The sequence below is a fragment of the Alosa alosa genome, chromosome 20, assembly GCF_017589495.1.
Source record: "Alosa alosa isolate M-15738 ecotype Scorff River chromosome 20, AALO_Geno_1.1, whole genome shotgun sequence".
Taxonomy (NCBI): domain Eukaryota; kingdom Metazoa; phylum Chordata; class Actinopteri; order Clupeiformes; family Clupeidae; genus Alosa; species Alosa alosa.
The window spans coordinates 23,240,312-23,261,402 of record NC_063208.1 but is presented as its reverse complement, the minus strand read 5'-3'; the positions used below and the strand labels follow the sequence as shown (position 1 = coordinate 23,261,402).

The 21,091-nt window shown below is 41.9% G+C and overlaps 1 protein-coding gene across 2 annotated transcripts; it reads right to left on the bottom strand.

Annotated features, from left to right (window-relative positions):
* Positions 1-5,089: 5,089 nt before the first annotated feature.
* Positions 5,090-19,134, bottom strand: slc39a4 (solute carrier family 39 member 4). 2 transcript variants are annotated; one of them, XM_048230564.1, is made up of 12 exons: positions 18,830-19,134; positions 17,040-17,342; positions 16,343-16,601; positions 15,743-15,927; positions 14,001-14,175; positions 13,189-13,361; positions 11,889-12,062; positions 10,524-10,619; positions 10,352-10,406; positions 7,196-7,348; positions 6,479-6,666; positions 5,090-5,969 (listed from the first exon to the last, which is right to left on the bottom strand). In XM_048230564.1, the coding sequence occupies exons 1-12, from the start codon at positions 19,037-19,039 to the stop codon at positions 5,838-5,840; spliced, it is 2,103 nt and encodes a 700-aa protein (XP_048086521.1). In that variant the 5' UTR covers positions 19,040-19,134; the 3' UTR covers positions 5,090-5,837. The 2 variants fall into 2 exon arrangements, with proteins under 2 accessions (XP_048086521.1, XP_048086522.1); XM_048230565.1 differs by lacking the exons at positions 13,189-13,361; positions 14,001-14,175; positions 15,743-15,927; ... (1 more) ...; positions 17,040-17,342; positions 18,830-19,134 and adding an exon at positions 12,139-12,314.
* Between the last annotated feature and the right edge of the window lie 1,957 nt (positions 19,135-21,091).

The window sequence follows — 21,091 nt, the reverse complement described above, 5'->3', positions numbered from 1 at the left end:
TGCATTGCCCATAACGACCTATCGGTGGCGCCAAAGTCATTAACTTACACTATAATAGCCTGTTATGGCCTTGGTATTGTAGTTATAGGCACAACCATTGTTGAAAGGTATATTGGTTTGTGCGGTAGGGATATGAAAGAATAAAATGTCTTAAATATCTAGTTTAATAACTAAGTCATCCCTGCTATGTTTAGTGTGAAGTCTGTGCATATTGTTAGTGGTTCACTATCTGTCTCTCTCATATCTAATTTGTGCCTTGTCTAACATAAATCATTTCCTTTCCGTTGGTTTGCCTGTAGCCTGTAGCCTAGAGCAGCCTTGACACACTTAAGTTTCAGTATTACGTCAAGAGTCTTGTCAGAGGCCTAGTTCTGACGTAGGTTTCGTGTTTGATTACTAATATCATCCATGTGAAGTGAATGAGGGTGTCTGTCTGCCCTGACACATCCAGACAGGGTGAGATCATCTGTGGTCAAGGCCAGAGATCAAGTAAACAACTAAGCCAGAATCACCTCATTACCCAGCTGTTGTGTGTGCAACTCAGGACCAACCACTTATTCAGCTCACTTACACACAGGGATGCAGAGTTGTTGAGGGTTCTACATAATACTTGGAACATTCTAGCAGTCTGGAACTTGTGGTAACAAATGTATGCATTGACTATTTTTTCTTCTGATGTTCTGATTGCAAGAAGGACTAAGAGTGACTCAAATTATATAGACCTGGAGAGCTTGCAGCCTTCAATGTCTGTAGCTTACTATAGCAAATTCAACCCAGGAAATATGAAAAGGCTTATTTTTTATATCTCAAAGAGCAAATCAAATTAGTTGCGAACATTGGAAACATCAGTTATGCGTGACAGAAACAGAAACCATAACCCAGATCCAAGAATCATATCAACTGAGGACCATTTCATTTTAAGTTAAAACACTCAGGAAAAAGCATTTATTTATTTATTTATTTATTTGTATGTATCCTTTATTTTACCCAATGAAAGCAGTGAAATGCTTAATCCTATCTCAACAAAATAAATATGAAAATAATAATCCCCTGATCTGTGAACAGTATGTGATCTCGTGGTGCCATAGCTGGACGTACTTTCAGAAGAAATGGAAGACAGGGTTGGAGCAATGTAATATGAAGGAATTGTAGGAAAGGGTTAACCTACTTAAGTAATCAGAATGACAGAAGTACTTGTGACTTGATAGTACATCAAAAGTTACTATGGGGAAAAAATGTGAATCTATGAATCACACACACTTCATACAAAATGGTACTTGCACTTGCTGTTCAGAGGAGGGCAGTGTAGACCAGCCACTCACACCAGATCTCCAGAATGTGTCACAGGCTCATAACTTTCCCCCATGTGTGCAACTCCTGGCTTTCTGGATGTAAAAATACAGCACCTTCCACACACTGTGGTAAACATGAGTAAAAAGAGGTATAGAACATCCTCTTTTGTCATTTTATCTAGTTTACGAATGGATTTCTGAAGAAAACGATCATACTTGACCAGATCACAAAGGCTCTGTTTTTTTACTGAGTTTGATTAGTCTGTATAAACTTTCATTTACTTGTTGCTCAAGAATGACTCTTGTCACCCACCAAGTCCAACTCATTTAGACATTCTTTTTATTTACTTTATCAAGAGTTTGTGATATACACTTTACAGCTTGTGTCTTGAATGGTGGTGGTGTGTGTGTGTGGGGGGAGGGGTTGGAGAGGTCATGTTTATGATGGCTTGGGACTACTTGTTGTTCAGATGGCACAGATTTCAGGAGTGCTTGATGTTCAGATGGCACCTTTTCTAGTGCTTGTGAACATACCTTAGTGTTGTAGTCTGTGGTGAGACTGTTTTTTGGTGATTTCCACAACTTTCAACTCTAGACAGTGAAATAGCAGTCTGCTAAATTTAGAGGAGTGCTACTGAAGTCATCCCCCAAAGTAACCCTTCTGCAAACAAGCCAGTAGCAACAAAGATTCCCTCTCAAATGTGTTTTTAGCTGTATTGCATTTAGAAGCTCATCAACATGATGGAACATCATTATGAGGATGTAAACAAGGAAGTAAGGTGCATGAATAAAGAGTCGGTACTCAGATATTGTTTCAGAATAATTAACTAATGTGAACAAAGGCAGTAATTCAAACAAATGTGGGGATTTTTTCAGCAATCTTGGTTTGTTTTGCTAACTTAAGCTTTTGACTTTCTCTGGGTTTACATGGGGAGAGGCTCTTCATATCAGAATCTATTTGAGAAGTGTCTGAGCGATGAAAGTGTTTACTGTGTTGGTTTTAATAGCTACTATTTTCTCTACTCATGGCAATAGCTGTTGTTAAGTAGTAGGGGTGAGAGACATGACTCATGCTGGGAAAGTATAGGTTGTCTGACAACTTCAAGACCATTTTGCTTTATCTTGTCATTAGGATGTTTTGTATAATTCATCAATCTTTTCAGGCACATCTGCTTTTACATCTATTAGCAGATCATTCAGAGCACTCTTAGACTTAAGTTCTTTGTGAGTTTATATTAACAGCTGCTCTCTAATCTCACTTTAATAAATATCCCACTGAACCACTATGTTTGGGTAATGGAGAAATGTTTTCCCAGAAAGCTTAGAAACGTAAGGTCAACTTTCATAGTGAAGATAAGAGTTTACAGTCTTTGTCATGTGTGAACTTTGGCAGCCAGCAGGCTTTTAGTGGGTGGCTGGGTTAGCTTAACCCACCTTTGTCACTTTACTGTAGCTAGGTCATATTGACCTGTTGCAGTTGCGGAATAAACAGACATATCACTGTAGATTATCCTTAACATTTCATATGGGAGAACTTGGATGGTCAATTTAGAAAACACTTCATTGAGATATTGAATAAGTCTGTTGCCCACTTTAATGAAGTTATGAAGTCTACAGTTTCTGGATGAGCTGTGTCTCAACCATGCCAAATGTATCCTAAACATCCATATATGATTAAAACTGCCATGAATAATTTTAGATTATTAACCACGCTGACCTGGATTGAGCTTTAACATCAGGCCTTTAATCAGTTATGACTGAATGAATTGTGTCCTCAACTCTTGCTGTTGAGCCTATTATCTGAATGTATATTTAATGTTTCTGAAGACCTGAAACACACATGCATGCACACACACACACCACATGTTGCCAGTCTAAGAAGGATTGATGGCACTGGGTTGCCTGATGGTGGTGTCTGATTCACTGCTTAACTATTTTAAATTAAAGTGAACAGTAATCAGTGACCTGAAATCTGAAAGCCTTTTCATTATGTAACTTGGTAACACAGTGATAAAAAGATTTGGCCATCTTCCCTGAACCTTAACATCTTACGTATGTCTTCCATGACCTTTGAGTGAGAGTGATATATATTAGAGGCCGCTTTACCTGACGCCCTTGATGCCCTTTTACTTCTGCCCTGAGTAAGATTAATACAGTACATATTTTATGTGTCCTTATGTAAGGGATAATGCACAACACGGCATTCAGGTATCAGCAAAATAATGCACGTTTGAGGTGGTAATGCAGCCGTGACACGCAGCAGAGTCGAATGCATCACAATAGGAAATTCAACCAAGCAGCAGCATAAGTGCTAATATTAATGCCCACAGAGTGAAGAGAGAGAGACATAACAACAGCTTTGTTGTCTTGAATGTTTGGAGTCGGTGATATCGCGACTACACAGTCATGTTCTCTGCTTCCATCAAGAAATACGAATGTATGTTGTAACCAGGAATGGAGCGATAAAAAATAATCTTTACTCTGCACCACACCTCTGCACAGGACCTGAGGGCTTTTACCTAGAACTGTGTCAGCATCTGTAGGTCAGGTGGTGTGTTGGCTGGCACTGACACACGTAGCATAGGCCCCTATGTGTGTCGCTGGCATCTAATGTGTGAATGTGAACAAATGAATACATAAATCAGAAGTAGTTCTTGTATAATGCAGTTCAATGGCATGTTTATTTTTTTATTTTTTAGATTCAGCTTTACACCTCAGGGGCTGTTCTACGAACCCATTACTAGCCTTTTGAGTGGTACATTTGTTGCAATGTGTGACTGCTTACGTTGTCCGTTGTATTAAAATGGTACACACCTGTTTTGCTGAGACAATTCTAAAAATATGCGTAATCCAGATTGCTTGTTAGATCATTTGTACAATGTTAAAAGCCACACTACCACTACTGAGTTTGTTGCAGATATGCAAATAGTCCTATTTATTTGTTCATGTAGAATTACTGCCCTGTATTATATATTTGGTTTCTCATGACTACATTTTGTATTTATTGTAATGTTGTTTGGCAGTTCCATGATTCCATTCAAATACTGAATGATTCTGTTCAGTTGGAAGTAACATTTGTGGATTAAACTATGTGCCCCAGGTTTACTTCATGCAACTTCAAATGAAAAGGCACACTGTGTGCTTCATGCATACTGGCAAGGTCACTATTGGCACAGAACTCTCTAACATCTGACCGTCAGTCTTGCATTAAGTTAGTCTTAGTGCTAAGGTTCTCAACTTAGTGCTATGAGGTTCTCACCTCCCAGTCAGGGTCTTTCCTAGGTCTCACCTCCCAGTCAGGGTCTTTCCTAGGTCTCACCTCCCAGTCAGGGTCTTTCCTAGTTCTCACTGACCTGTCAGGTGTGAACTGTTCAGTCAGTATATATCAACTAAAAACTGCTTTGAGGGGAAAACCCTTGTAAAAACTGCTGCTGGTAAAAGTTATAAAGTATATTGTGTGACTTAGTCAGCTGACCCATTCAATAGTTCGTCAACAAGTCCATGTTTGTGTAAAGGCAAATGTATTTATGCTCTGCATAATGATCTTGCTAAATGGCTCGTTTTTCTTGGGCCACAGAGTAAGAGCTTGCGTCCAAAGGCATAATACCACTAGCTTCTGATGAAGTCCTAGATTAGTCTAGTTAAATGTGGTTGTTAGTGGCTGTATTGTGCATTACAATGCATTATGCATATGCACCCTGAGCAGGATCATCTCCATAATAAGAAGTCTATTTCTGGAAAGATTTTTCACACATGAATGATGCAAAACAGACACAGCACACACACACACTTAAGCATTTTTACATGTACAAACTCATTATATTTCATCACTAAATTAAATAAATACAAAAAGAAAATAATAATTGCACAGATGGCTTGATCTGGTTATGTGTTGTGAAAAATAGGATATCTGAAAGTTTGCAAAGCTGGTTTCACTGAGCCACACACACCTACTCAGAAGGTGTGTGAGTATGAGTAACCCTGAGAAACTGTGTGAGTGTGAGTAACTCTGCAAGCTTGAATAGAGTGCATTTGTTCTCACTCTGTTGCTGTTCCTCTACGCAAACTCTGTAGTGCCTGGAAATATACAGTCGACTTCTTGTGAGACCTGCTAATGTTTAAGTGAAAGCTTTACCATGCTTTTCAATCCGAAACCATCTAGCGGGCTAGCAGGGCTACATGAAGTTCATAGTTAACTGCTACATGGGTCAATATACTGGTTGTGCAAAGTCAAACATAATAATAATGCTTCCATTCATTTTGACACACATTTACTCAAGATAACCAAAAAACTACTCTTTAACTTAAGGCTCGCTATAGCCATTGCTTAATTCTGGGCTTTCCACTCTTCTGACAGTTTGAGTTTCAGCACTTCTCCAACGCTGAACTGAGGCACCCAGTGCACCAAAAATCCCCTATGTATCTAACATAACAAAAGATCTCCATTTAAATGTATAATTTCAGTTGAGAAAATATATACATTCTTAAAACAACTACAAATAGCATATAGACAAACAAACAAACAAGAAAAAAAACATCCAGTCTCTAGAAGACTCCAATCTGGTCCTCATAAAGGGAGAGGACCAAAAGGATGCCCCACCCGGTCAACAGGCCTAAATTCTGTAGAACAAACATGAACCAGGGCCTTGAGCTGTTCACGTGCACCATTGAAGGAAGCTGAAAGAAAATATATAGTCATCAAACACTGTTGGCTTCTAGGAGGCAGCAATACATTTTCAGTGATAACATATTTTCATATAGGGGGATATAGAGAGATATGTTATTTTTACAGCATACATAATGCAATGACTAACAGACAAACTAACACATACGTTACCTGATGAATATCGGTTGCAGCACAGTGAAACACAATTTATAAAAATCTAGGTTTGATCATTTCAACTCTTGTTCATTTGTGTTATAGAAATATATTTAGTTTGTAATTAAGTCACATTCTGCTAATCCCACACATGGGTGTCACTAACACAGAGCCTGGTGGCAGGAACCCATTTTTATTAGAATGCCTTGGATGATGAAAATATTCCTATTAAAATATCCCTTTTTGGGGGAGAGGGGGGGTGCTCTCCACAATGACTCCAATATGGCTACATCCCAGACCTTACACTACCCGTTCCTGGACCACATTTCACCTGTACTGATATGGGCCTTTACACCATGACACATACCATGTCTGCTAGGCCCACATAAAGGAATAAGCCGGCCGTTACTGCCGCTATCCACTCTTTTGTTGCTGCGTCCGTAGCGATGGACAGCGAGATGTAGAGTCCAATGAAGGAGGTCATGGCACTGCCCATGTTGAGCAGCAGGGCCTTCTTCACAGACAAGCCGCAGTGCAGAAGAATGGCAAAGTCACCTGTGGTACAAACCAATGAAGCCGGCAGTAAAATAAGAGGGCACTGATAAGGCTTTGTAAGGGCTAGGAACTGCTGTGTGGCAGATTTTTATGATGATCTGATAGCAAAGTGACCCGCAGTGTACCACAGTCAAGGAGCAGCCACAGGGAGAAAGAACATTTTGTAAAGTTATTTTACAGGTTTTGTGCCCATCGTTGATGTCTATCTCAGTCAGCTGATAACAAAGTCACCTTCAGTACACAAGCAGGAGAGTGGAGGCTCCCGATGAATAGTGAAAATAGGATGTCCCTGATAAAATGAGACTGATAGGCTATACGGTAGGTTGTGCGACCTTTCTGACAATTAAATGATTGGAAAGATACTTGCTACACACAAAAAATGGAGTAAAAAGTAGACATGAGTTTATGTATAGTTATTTGACCATTTTTGTGACCATGTAAAATATAGGATTCAGATATAAGAAGGCAGAGTTGCCTTTACCATTGAGTCACAGCAAAGGTTAATATGTAAGCGGAGGGGAGAACTTACCCAACTCATGGGGCAGTTCGTGACAGAGGACAGCCAGGGACGTGGCCAGGCCTGACTTCCAGGATATGGAGAAGGCTGCACCGATGGCCAGGCCGTCCGCAAAGTTGTGTATCCCGTCACCGATGGTGATCATGTAGGGGAGCATTTTCTGTTCTAGAGGTCCAAAAGACACAGAGAGAGTTCAAGTATAAGTATATATACTCTTTTGATCCTGTGAGGGAAATTTGGTTTCTGCATTTATCCCAATCCGTGAATTAGTGAAACACACACAGCACACAGTGTACACACAGTGAGGTGAAGCACACACTAATCCCGGCGCAGTGAACTGCCTGCATCAACAGCGGTGCTCGGGGAGCAGTGAGGGGTTAGGTGCCTTGCTCAAGGGCACTTCAGCCGTGCCTACTGGTTGGGGTTCGAACCTGCAACCATCTGATTACAGGTCCGAAGTTCATGTGAAACGGTTACAGCAACATACAGGAAACGAACGACCTCAAAGGTGTAATGACTGCAACAGATTATTGTTTTTTTTAGTGCTTACTGTATGATACTGTATGATTAACCAGTCCCTGTGAATAGTTTTATTGGACCCCTCTGTTAAATCGTTAAGTGGCGAGTCACCTTATAACAGATACCCCCACTGTGTGTATATATATATAAGTATATATACTCTTTTGATCCTGTGAGGGAAATTTGGTCTCTGCATTTATCCCAATCCGTGAATTAGTGAAACACACACAGCACACAGTGTACACTAGTGCTGGGCGGTATACCGGTTCACACCGTATACCGGTGTATATTTTCGTTATGATATAAATTTTTAATATACCGCCATACCGGTGTATTTGTTTAGGCTACACAACGTTTGGAACGCTGCACCGCGCGACAGTGTTTCAGACGGGACTTTTTTCACACGCACGCATGATGCCACTGACTGTCATCAGTGCACCAAAAACGAACTTTTTTTTTGTTAATGTTTTGCCTAGCTTAACCGAACCAAGCTCATTGCAGGCTAACAAGACATCTACATCCACATGAAGTTAACGTTAGCCTACCACTAACGCCATGTAAACCACACAATAACAATAAGGCATGTTTCTGATAGGCCTATTTGACAGAGTAAGCATATTAGCAGAGAGGTTTCATTTTAAATTGTATAATTTATACAATTTATAAAGTATAAAGTTGCACTACTTTTTTGTATTGGTTTTATAGGCTACAAGATGTTTGTGAAATTTTGCACAGTAAAAGTTCTGTATTTTGACTGCAATTGTCTTTGCATTCTGATTAGATTCTTCATTAGAATCATGAGTGGCTCTTTGTAAACAGCATCATTTTCTGGGGCCATGCAAAACTGCATTAGTTATTCTACATCATGACAGTAAAATAGACCATCCTTAGTCAATGTACTGCAGCAATTCCTCTCTCAACCTGTAGAAAATGCTGAACATCTGATTATGCATGAAAAAAAAAATACCGTCATATACCGTGAAACCGTAAGAATTTTGAAAAATACTGTGATATACATTTTTTTGGTCATACCGCCCAGCACTAGTGTACACACAGTGAGGTGAAGCACACACTAATCCCGGGCGAGAGTGAACTGCCTGCATCAACAGCGGTGCTCGGGTAGCAGTGAGGGGTTAGGTGCCTTGCTCAAATGCACTTCAGCCGTGCCTACTGGTCTGGGTTCGAACCGGCAACCATCCGGTTACAGGTCCGAAGTTCATGTGAAACGGTTACAGCAACATACAGGAAACGAACAACCTCAAAGGTGTAATGACTGCAACAGTTTTATTGTTTTTTAGTGCTTACTGTATGATACTGTATGATTAACCAGTCCCTGTGAATAGTTTTATTGGACCCCTCTGTTAAATCGTTAAGTGGCGAGTCACCTTATAACAGATACCCCCACTGTGTGTATATATATATAAGTATATATACTCTTTTGATCCTGTGAGGGAAATTTGGTCTCTGCATTTATCCCAATCCGTGAATTAGTGAAACACACACAGCACACAGTGTACACTAGTGCTGGGCGGTATACCGGTTCACACCGTATACCGGTTTATATTTTCGTTATGATATAAATTTTTAATATACCGCCATACCGGTGTATTTGTTTAGGCTACACAACGTTTGGAACGCTGCACCGCGCGACAGTGTTTCAGACGGGACTTTTTTCACACGCACGCATGATGCCACTGACTGTCATCAGTGCACCAAAACGAACTTTTTTGTTAATGTTTTGCCTAGCGAACCGAACCGAAGCTCATTGCAGGCTAACAAGACATCTACATCCACATGAAGTTAACGTTAGCCTACCACTAACGTCATGTAAACCACACAATAACAATAAGGCATGTTTCTGATAGGCCTATTTGACAGAGTAAGCATATTAGCAGAGAGGTTTCATTTTAAATTGTATAATTTATACAATTTATAAAGTATAAAGTTGCACTACTTTTTGTATTGGTTTTATAGGCTACAAGATGTTTGTGAAATTTGCACAGTAAAAGTTCTGTATTTTGACTGCAATTGTCTTTGCATTCTGATTAGATTCTTCATTAGAATCATGAGTGGCTCTTTGTAAACAGCATCATTTTCTGGGGCCATGCAAAACTGCATTAGTTATTCTACATCATGACAGTAAAATAGACCATCCTTAGTCAATGTACTGCAGCAATTCCTCTCTCAACCTGTAGAAAATGCTGAACATCTGATTATGCATGAAAAAAAAAATACCGTCATATACCGTGAAACCGTAAGAATTTTGAAAAATACCGTGATATACATTTTTGGTCATACCGCCCAGCACTAGTGTACACACAGTGAGGTGAAGCACACACTAATCCCGGCGCAGTGAACTGCCTGCATCAACAGCGGTGCTCGGGTAGCAGTGAGGGGTTAGGTGCCTTGCTTAAATGCACTTCAGCCGTGCCTACTGGTCGGGGTTCGAACCGGCAACCATCCGGTTACAGGTCCGAAGTTCATGTGAAACGGTTACAGCAACATACAGGAAACGAACAACCTCAAAAGTATAATGACTGCAACAGTTTATTGTTTTTTTAGTGCTTACTGTATGATACTGTATGATTAACCAGTCCCTGTGAATAGTTTTATTGGACCCCTCTGTTAAATCGTTAAGTGGCGAGTCACCTTGGGTGCGAGGCAGCTCCTGAGGGAATGATTTCTCATTGTCCTCCTCCTCCACCTAAATAATGAAAAACAATCACAGTTGATTATTTGCCTTCACTTATTTGTAGGAGAAGCACCCTAACCTAGGTACCGGAGTGTTGTATTTGCCATAGCAGGTCGTGGAGGCTCGTACCAGGTCTGCCTGAGAGGTGGAGTGTCTGTGTTTCTTCTCCTGCTGATACATCTGAATCACTCTTCCATGATCACAGTGATGAGGCTCTGAGTCCTCCTGGACAAAGAAAGGCCAAGAAGGGTGGAATGGAAATTGTTGAAAAATAATTGTTGGAGCAGACAAAACGTTTATATGTAGAGGTTTGTCTTTCTTTACTTTAGCAGTTTTGATAGATTACTCTCTGCTGGGACATTCCGCAGTTGAGTGATAAGGTGGTCGGAGTGACCGCAAATGCTTTCCCTCCCTCTTTCTAATCTGGGCTGGGCTCTTGAGTAACTTTGCTACCTAGATATATCTTGTATCAACGTACAACACTGAGTGAACGATGAGTGGTGTTATTGCAGAATAGTATAAAAGCTGTGTTCTGTTCTGGGACTATCTGACAAGATAGTAAAATGGAACCCCCCTGACAAATGGAACCCCACTTGCAAGTTACTCATAAAATTTCAACGTTTGCAGGGTGGATTTGAGTTTATCAAAATTCAAAAAGGAGAGAATTAAAGTGCTTAAAGGGAAACTCCGGAGTAACAACCGTTTGAGAGCAAAATTACATTATTTGGTTTGAGCAAGACTTGATTGCATTTGCAATATATGGCTTATAGTGAAAGTACATGAGGGCAAGCTAGCACGTCAAAAAACAGACACTATTTTATACCACTGATTATGCTCAAAATATTATTACACTTCTGTGGTAGTATGGTGAGGGTCCCTACAGACAAACCGAAGTATTGTAAACTTTGAAAGTGTACAAAGCATCAAAACAGTGGGTGCGTTTTATCTTGCAGCGCTGCGCAGACCAGGCCAGATTGCTTTAAGAAGTCGAACACAGCCACCGATTTGATGCTAACGGAACACAAAGTCAGAAAATGTGCTTCCTTCAGAAACAGGTGTTATTATAACCTGTTTGTACACTTTCAAAGTGTACTGTAATACTTCCATTTGTCTGAAGGGACCCTCAACACACTAACACACAAGTGTAATTATATTTTGAGCATTGTCAGTGGTAAAAAATAGCTTTTTTATGTGAGATCTTGCCCCCAGAGGTTCCACTATTAGCCATTTCATTGTTAATGCAAAAAACGGTTTTGCTCAAAACTCCACCAATTAATGAAATTTCTCTCTCAAATGAAAGTTTGAACTTGTTAAATACTTTGGGAAATAGACCCTAGGTTGTCTGAGACAGTCTGAGATCAAACAGTCTATCACTAGTGCGCTATCCTGAAAACAGTATGCAAGGTCACTGACACCAACAATATGACGGTCATACAGAATAATCATTCAAATAAAAAATATATATATATATATATAGTGGTAGTGGCGACTGACCCCGTGGTGGTGCGGGTGATGGTGATGCTTGTTTCTACGGGAGAGGATGGCGAAGATGGCCTCCATCAGGTAGAAGTAGTAGATCCCCGCCAGCAGCACCAACATCTTATAAATGTACGTCAAGTCATGTCCTCCTCCGTTCTCCCCCGTGCCATGGGCATGTAGGCCAAGAAACTGCACACAGAGAACAAGCCCTCTCAAAGAAGAATAATCACACCCGAGCCTTCAATGCAATTAGCCCAATACCCACCAAAAAAAAAGACTCCTCGTAAATTCCCCTCGTGGCAAAGTTACAGCGATTTCTCTTTCTCCTCAATTAGAGGCTCCTGTTGTCGTTTCGTAATTGTGTTAGTTGCTACTCGCTGTGATGACAATGTACGCCAGTCTGCTAGCGTGTTGGCCTGCGGGCCTGACGTATCTAAACGGATTGAGTCGCAGAGGTGTGTTTAGCGATGGGAGGGAGAGAGGGGGGGAAAGGAGCTCGCCCTGGGGGAAATAAGGCTGTGACACTCTGACCCAAACTGTGACGGATTCTTTGAGGGCCGGAGCGTGTTAGCCATAATGCTTTGATGAAACGAGAGAGAGAGAGAGAGAGAGAGAGAGAGAGAGAGAGAGAGAGAGAAAGGCGACCGCCAAAGGGCCATTTCACATGGCTGTGTGGAGTCCCGCCAACAACAGCAACCGACCCTATTACAGAAGCAGCCAGTAACAGCAACAACAACAACGATATGAAGTGCTGAGGCTGAGAGTATGTGTGACACCATGACTCACTGTGGGAGAGTAAACCTCTGATGGCAAGGTTAGCTTTTCATCGAGGGCTTCCCATAATAGCATAGGTGTAGGAGATGATGATAGGGTAGAGAGAGAGAGAGAGAGAGAGGGGCAAAGCACAGGGATGAAAAAAGAGAGGGAATGTTTTGCTAAGTTGCAACAGACCTCATTAAAATGACTCTTGTGTCACTCATAATGTTTTGTAGAGACGGTTCATCTTTGACACTTTTGCTATCAGTTATTCGACACCGTGTGTTTGTTCTGCACTACATCAACAAGCAGCAAAGTACATCAGACAACACAGTCCAGTAATACTGTACTGGTCTGAGGTAACATAGTGAAAGGACATCTTAAGAATGATGGTTCCTCGCCGGATGAATGCAAAATAGGCTTTTTGTGAGGACAACTAGGTCATATATCTGGGAGACCTGCAAGGATGATGAGGAGGGGTGGGGGGTCAGAACACAGGACACGGTTGGCAGTGACCGAGGCCCACTGGCACAGAGGGGTGGGGGGGGGGGTCACCCACCATGGGCAGGAGGTGCAGCAGGGCGTCGCCGGTGAGCGAGCCCACAGCGAGGCTGATGCAGAACTGGATGCAGAGCTGGAAGATGCTGCTGCAGGAGGTACACAGCAGCACCACGATCCCAAACAGCGCCGTCAGGCAGATCAGCAGGTTGGCCACGGTGGCGTACACGTATTCTGCCAGGAAAACAGAGTGAGAGACAGTCACACACACACACACACACACACACACACACACACATAGACACCGCCAAGGAGGATTAAGCTGGAGTTTAGTTAAGACATAATTCTCTACGCTTTATTTTGTCCTCAAGGCTGTGGCTGTCCTAAAACCCAACAGAAACCACACATGTGGCATCAAAATTCAACAAGAAGATGTCTTGTGTATCTGAGGCTAATACATTTGTCATAGGAGGCATCAGTACAGTTCAGGGTGAAATGTAATTTGATCGACTCTCGTGGGATATAAAGAAGCCCAACTTGTGATCTCTTAACCTGATCAGTGACATTGTGACTTCTCCCCTTGTTAGTAGTTAGTGTGCCATGTTTCCTTACGCTTAAGATGGACAAGGGAAACAGAAACATGCACGTCCAACAAACAAGTGCCATAACTAAAAGGACTGTGTCTGTCACAAACTGCGTCTACCTGCTCTTTGTCTGAACACCTGAAGAAGGCCGCTGGGCTAAAATGTTATGTTTATTAAATCATTTCGAAGAGCATGTAACAGTGTGCCGATTGTACACTGTACACTTCCAGTCTTGGAAACCGGTGTTTTTCAGATAAGGTGGGCTTGGACACTCTGAAGGAACACTCACTCTCGGTCCGGCTGAGGCCGTCTCCAGGGTGGATGACGGTGGGCTCCGTGGCATTGCAGGCGCCACTGACAAGCTGCTGGACCAGCGCCGGGCTGAGTCGGACAAACTGATCCCGAGTCAGATTTGAGCCGTTCAGGTGGTGGATCCTCATCAGCTCCCCTGCACTGTAGCAGCTCTGAGTACACACATACACACACACACAGGAGGAGATTAAGTCATCTCAGGCTTTTCCACAACCTTTTAGCCTCTTATATGAACAAAATATATATACAGTAAATATATATACAGTATATAGTTTCTTTTGAGCAAGGTATTATAAACAAATAAGATCATATTTACAGGAATTACCAACTTTTGTATTGTGTAGTACATTTTATTTCTCATTTATTAATGTATGAGTAAAAGTATAGTGTAGTATGAGCAATACAGTATATGATCTCAGATAGTTGACTTGTAAGAATATACAGACACAAAGAAACCTGGAGTGACACCTTCTCTGAGTGAAACAATATATATAACGAATTAACAATACTGTCTAGTGTGTGTGTTTGATTCATGGAAGCGCAGTGGGAATGGTGAAGGGAGGAAAAAAATCAAAACAATTTGATGGCGTCCCAATATACAGTGTGGTGTGTGTGTATTCGCGAAAGTGACTGTTGTCTGCCTCAAACACTCCAGATGAGCCCATTGCCACGGAGTAGGGCCCCGTGTATTAGGGCCTGTCGCGCCATCAATCAGCCCAAATCATCGCTGGCGTCGGGCTTCTGATTGACATGGTGTCAGAGCCTGGCTCTTCATGTTTCCGCCCTCAGCCAGAGTGACTTGTCCTTAAATGAAGTGCCACCGTTTAGATGATGTTATCCCTCAGTGGACTCCAGGAGGGGGGAAGAGGGTGGGGAGGGTGGTGGGGAAAACTCATCTCCATGTAGATTTTCCGAGAGGAGTGGAATTCCCTCGTGAGTGGCAGTAGCCAATGGCGTTTCGTGTAATAGAGATGCGGCATTACATGGTGGACCGGGGGGTTTTGCTAGGACCGGCATGGTGGCAGCTGCATGGTAATGAGTGTGTGTGTGTGTGTGTGTGTGTGTGTGTGTGTGTGTGTGTGTGTGTCTGTGTGTGTGTGTGTGTGTGTGTGTGTGTGTGTGTGTGTGTGTGTGTGTATGTGTGTGTATGTGTGTGTGTATGACTTTGTGTGTGTGAGTGTGATGTGGGTGTGAGTGTGTTCCTACACCTGTTTGTATGCCTGCGTTTGTGTATATGTTTGTATAGGTAAGTGTGGGAGAGTATGTGTATGTGTGTATCTAACAGTCTGTGTGTGTGTGTGTGTGTGTGTGTGTGTGTGTGTGTGTGTGTGTATGTGTATGTGTGTGTATGACTTTGTGTGTGTGAGTGTGATGTGGGTGTGAGTGTGTTCTTACACCTGTTTGTGTGCCTGCGTTTGTGTATATGTTTGTATGTGTGTGTGTGTGTGTGTGTGTGTGTGTGTGTGTGTGTGTGTGTGTGTGTGTGTGTGTGTGTGTGTGTGTGTGTGTGTGTGTGTGTGTGTGTGTGAGTGAATGAGTGTAGCTCACATGCGAGTGTGTGTCTTCTTTCAGTCTCTGTGCGCATGTATGTGTGTGTGTGTGTGTGTGTGCGTGCATGCACTTGTGTGTGTGTGTGTGTGTGTGGGCGAGGTCCTGGAGCGCTGTCACAGGAGCGGAACGAAGCCCTCCACCCAATTACCCGGGCCTGGTCGTAATTACCTGCTCCCAGCTGCTGTTGCGCTCCTGCCCCTCCTCATGGCTGTGCCTGGGGCTCGCCTGGCCCTGTGCGGCACGGTGGCCGGCCTGATCATGGAGCTCGGCATCATGGTGGTCGTGGCCGTGGTCATGGTCTTTCGACAGCTGCCTTTCCCCCAGGTTTAGAGACTTCATCAAACTCTCCAGGTCTGTCAGGCATCATTAACCATGCAGAGAGTTAATCATTAATATAATGTTCAGATGCACTGTATTTTAGTTGAAAAAGCCTTGTAAATCCTGTGAAAATCCAGCTTTTATTTAGTTCTAGCAAATTAGCTTTGAGTTTCCTGATGGTTCGTTATCTTTTGGTACTACCACAGGATAGCACACTGAGATATTGTGTTCTGCCTAATGGATGAAGTAACATACTGAAATTTGTGCATGCTGGAATTACTTTATATCTCTCTTCCTTTCTCTCTCTTTCTCTCTCTATCTCTCTCTCTCCCTCCCTGTGTGTGTGTGTGTGTGTGTGTGTGTGTCTGTCTGTCTGTGTGTGTTTGTGTGTGTGTTCCTTCGGTTAAAAAAGATCCTCAATAGCTCACTCAACTGCACCAAATAATGTACCTTGTAAAGTGACATTATCAGATCCAAACTTTCCAAAGATGAAGTCCAGGAAAAACGCCTCCTCTGGCAGCTCCTGTGTGGTCATGCAGTCCCCTCTGAGCGCATGGTACAGCACCACCCCACATAGGGTGTCCAGCTCACTGTGTTCGTGGTGCTCACCGCTGCGGTGATCACCATCGTGGTCACTGTGATTGCTGTGGTGGTCATGACTCATGGACGCATTGCTCTCTTCCAGGATGTCTGACATGGTGACACAGGGCTGTGGAGTCACGAAATAACAACCTGTGTTAAGCTTACAGATATTTACACCATAATGATAACATGATAATAATGATAATGGTAACAGACTACTCATCACCATTGATGTAACAGACTACTTATCAGTCAGGGAAGGTAATCATCAATTTCTCATTGCCACCTGTGACCTGAAATCATCAATACTCTACTTGTTCAGCTAGGAGAAGCAGGAAGTACATCCTTCAGAGAGTTCACTTTCATGTAAACAACCCAAATCATAAATGTTTTGTTATCTATTTAGCTAGGAGGTCCAGGAAGTGCATACTTCACAGTGTTCACTTTCATGGACACAATGGGTATTTGTACTTCAGGAGATTGGCTTTTCCAGTTATGTATCTGAACTATGCCAAGTATGGGACTCCTGAGACAGGCCCCACCACTCCACTCTGCTCTATCTCACCTGATTGCTCTCTGGGCGGTAGTGCTCCTCCATGCTGTGGAGCAGCCTCTCCACGGCGCCACCCTCATGTCCCCCGTGATCCTCGTGTCCCCCGTGACCGGTGTCCTCCCCGTGGGCGAGCTGGTGGATGAACTCCTCGGTCTCCTCGCCCCAGCGGCCCGCCGTCGCCGCCCTGCAGGCCCGCAGGGGGTCGCTGAGGTACAGGCAGCACCCTGCGGCCAGCCGGAGGAAGTCGTCCGCGTGCACCTCCTGAGTGGTGGAGTAGTTGGTGACCAGCTGAGGCACGTGGTCCACAGAGAGGCACTGTCAATTATGGGATGGTGTCGATGAGTACACAAGTGATAGAAAATTCAACATGAACACATACGGGAAAGATATGGCAATATATTGTAGATGAAATATTGAAATATACCAGGTTTTATTATTCACAATGACTGTGTTCACACTTAGTTTTTAAATGTGTCTTGAGCGATCAGAGTATAAGTGGACAGTGCTAAATACAATTGTAAACAACCACAAAGATTGTCAAGTTGGTTTGGGACACATTTGACCACAAATGCTAACGCTTCCTGAGGTTTTCCTACTTCAAGATTTCTAGTGTAAGTAATGTAGACAAAAAAGCTGAAAAAAGCGTAAACAGGACCACTGGTATAAGGCAACTTTATGAAATACATAAGAATGGTTCATTGGCTTAAGAGGATCCTTGTAATATCTATTAAACACAGCATTTCTGAGATTCTATTACTTTTTTGCCCAAAGTATGTTCTTTGAAAAAATATTTTATCAAGAACATTTATGTCCTTCTAAAGATTACAGCTCTTTATAGCTAGGGACCTTTAATAGTTATTTTACTGTGTAACATAAAACAGGAGTACATGTCTGTGATATATTCTGTGCATGGTGCAAAAGGTTACAGTTGAGGCTGACACATTTAGCAGAGAGGCCCATACTTTACCATTTCACACAAACCGACTAATTACAATGACTTATAGTGCCTTGTCTAAGCCTAGTCTGACTAACAGCTATTTTTCAACGGAGATCTCTCTTCAAATTCTTAATCTAGGACTAGGAATTAATCCATGTATGGCAAAGTAGCCCATGAAGTCCATATTGCACAAAACATTCAAGTCATTTCAAGATCACTTTACACTGTCATAATTTGGATATTTTGCCCCACTGAAAACAAATGAAGGTGTTCAGCTATAAAATAGCTTTTTCTTGGAACAGTTTTCGTGTACACATACCTTGAACCTGAGGCAAAGTCCATATCTTGTAGTTCTCAAGTCAGGGATTTTAAAGATTATCAATGAATATATTTGCCGAGCAACAAAGAAAAAATAGTACTTTGGTAATGAATAGGTAATTAAAATTTCAAACTATGAGAAGAAAATAATAAAATAAAATTTAAATTTTGACATATTACTGAAGTCATATCATCTTTATAACATCCATTTTAAAATGGTAACTGAATTACCAAACACTTAATTATACAGTTATACATTACAAACACGTTTAATTGACAACAAGCCAATGAATCTGACAACGAAAACTAAATCTATCATTATAATAGCCAAGGTATGACTAACTAACGCATTCGAACAGCAAGCATAAGAGACTAAATGATTTAGATAATATGAGCGTTTTAATTAGAATGAAAGACATCTTAATCTTGTAACAGTTTTAGTGTTGGTTTATGCACTTCACGAAATACAATGAGTATTTTAAGTAGCGCACGGTACTATCGCTGGACCTCGACCTTAGTAAAAGTAAGTTGAAGCGAGTAAAAATACCTTTCCACACGACACATCGCTGCATTGCACACGTTTCTCCAACTCCGTCAGAATCGAGTGAAGACTTTTCTCAGTCAGGTGCACTTCACCTGGCGACACGAGGGCCACCACTTTGTCAAAGATGTCCTCGTTAGAACATTTTGCATAGTTGAGTAAAGTCAAACTAAAACAGATCAGAAAAACGCAGAATCTTATATTTGATCGATCCATAATAGACTACTCTGGTTTTTCTTAATACAAACGAGATTAAACTAGCAATTGTTTTAATTGAACTGACAAACTGAGCAGCCTGAAGACACTTCGATTCTTTCAGCTCTTACATTTAAGTATTAGTAGCAAAGGTATGGTTCCTGTTGCTCCTGTTGCCTCGCTCCACTCTGATTGGTCCTCAGCAAACGTGAGCTTCAGCAAGATCTCATAAAGCGAGACCTGTGAACTAGGCTACTTGTGAATAAGGGGTTCATCACCCCACAAATGACTTGATCCTCCACATAAATACTCTCCCTACATTCCTAAGTCATGCACTTTTTGCCATTTGACCTTGATGACAGAAATAGCTCAAATTAGTGTTTGTGGTCACCCAAACCTTGTGACTGCAAATCTCTATGAACCATTTAGTCATTGCTGACTGAGCGGAGATTAACACACATGCTTTCTGGGAATAAAAATCCAGTAGGCTATCTTAATACATAAGCACCCAAACCATTAATCACCCCAACTTTAATCTTGAAGTAATGATGCGTTGGTTCTTGTCATTTCTACTGTGTCAATGACTTGTGTGACAGTCATTATTTCTTTTTCTTTCAAGAAAGCATACAAGATGGACCACTTCATTTCAAAACACCTGCATAGACTTGACAGACCCCATTCTTTGGGAAAAGGGGAAATGATACGCCGTAAAAACCCAGAGACAGTGCTGTGTTACAATTGTTTGCTTTTTCTCCAGCGCCTAAGTGAGACAACAGAACTCTCTACTTTTCTCTCAGCAGTGTAAACCCACATGGCCATGATTCTATTTTAGACCCCTCTTTCTATCTGATCTCAGTTGATCCCGTCTCTAAAGCTAACCTAATCCAGAAACCTGAGTTTCACACTGGCACATACAACCCCATCACCCCCAGCCCACCCGCTTTGGACTCAGTGATTTAGCAGTTGTGGAATAACATCGTTGACCCCCCCTGACACTGCTGTCTGCATTCTTCTCGGCAGGTTTTGTGAAGGCAGGCCAGTGCAGGAGGTCACCCCTCCCTCCTCTCTTGGTTCTCAGTCAAGGGATCGCAGTCACGTGATGATAAGAGCCTGAAAGTGAGCGAAACTGCCTTGGCTTTTTAGGACAAACACGCAGGTGTCTATGGTCAGAATGTGAAGCAACTAGTTCACCTGATATCAAACAGGAACTTCCTTAAGGGGTCGATTTTCAAGATCTTGTCTGAAAAACAGGTCACTTTGGTATATGATGATGCGGATTTTGCTATAAAGGGAATGTTCTCATGCATTGATAGGTTCATGACCCTAACTAAACAAAAAAGCACAGAAAAAGTTGGGACGTTGTATAAAATGACAACATATCAAATGTTGAAAATGACAAATTTGACTCTTTCATGGAAAATATATGTTCATTTTTAATTTGATCCCAGCAACACGTTTTAAAAAAATGCTGGAAAAGTTGTGTAATGATAAAGAAAACAAAAGGAGGAATATTTCACAACTAATTGGTAACTGGCAACATGAGTGGTTATGAAAAAGAGCATCCCAGACTCCCAAACCCATATTGAATGGCTGTGGTCTTATAGGCCTCAGATGGCACTGCATAAACCTGTTTCTGTAAAGAAAATCATTGTATGGGTTCAGGAAAACCCCTGATAACCATTGTCTATGAGCACAGTTTCATACTCAATTCAGTAATGCTAGTGTAAACTTTACCATGCAACAGCCAAAACTGTATTTAGACATGATACAGAAATACCACCGTCTTATCTGGGCCTGAGCCAAGTATCCAACCTATCCAACTTGTTTTACTGCTCAGTTCGAAACCCAACATCTATGACGATGTGGAGGTGCATTACTGCCTACAACATGGAAATCTTGCACATCTGGCAAGGCACAATCAATTCTGAATGATGTACTGTATAGGTTTTGAGCAACATATACTGCCACCCAGGCAATGTTTTTTTGTGGAAGACCCTGAATATTTCAGTAAAACAATGCCAAAATGAATTCTGCACATATTCTGCAGCCCAGACCTGTCAAATTAGGTGCATC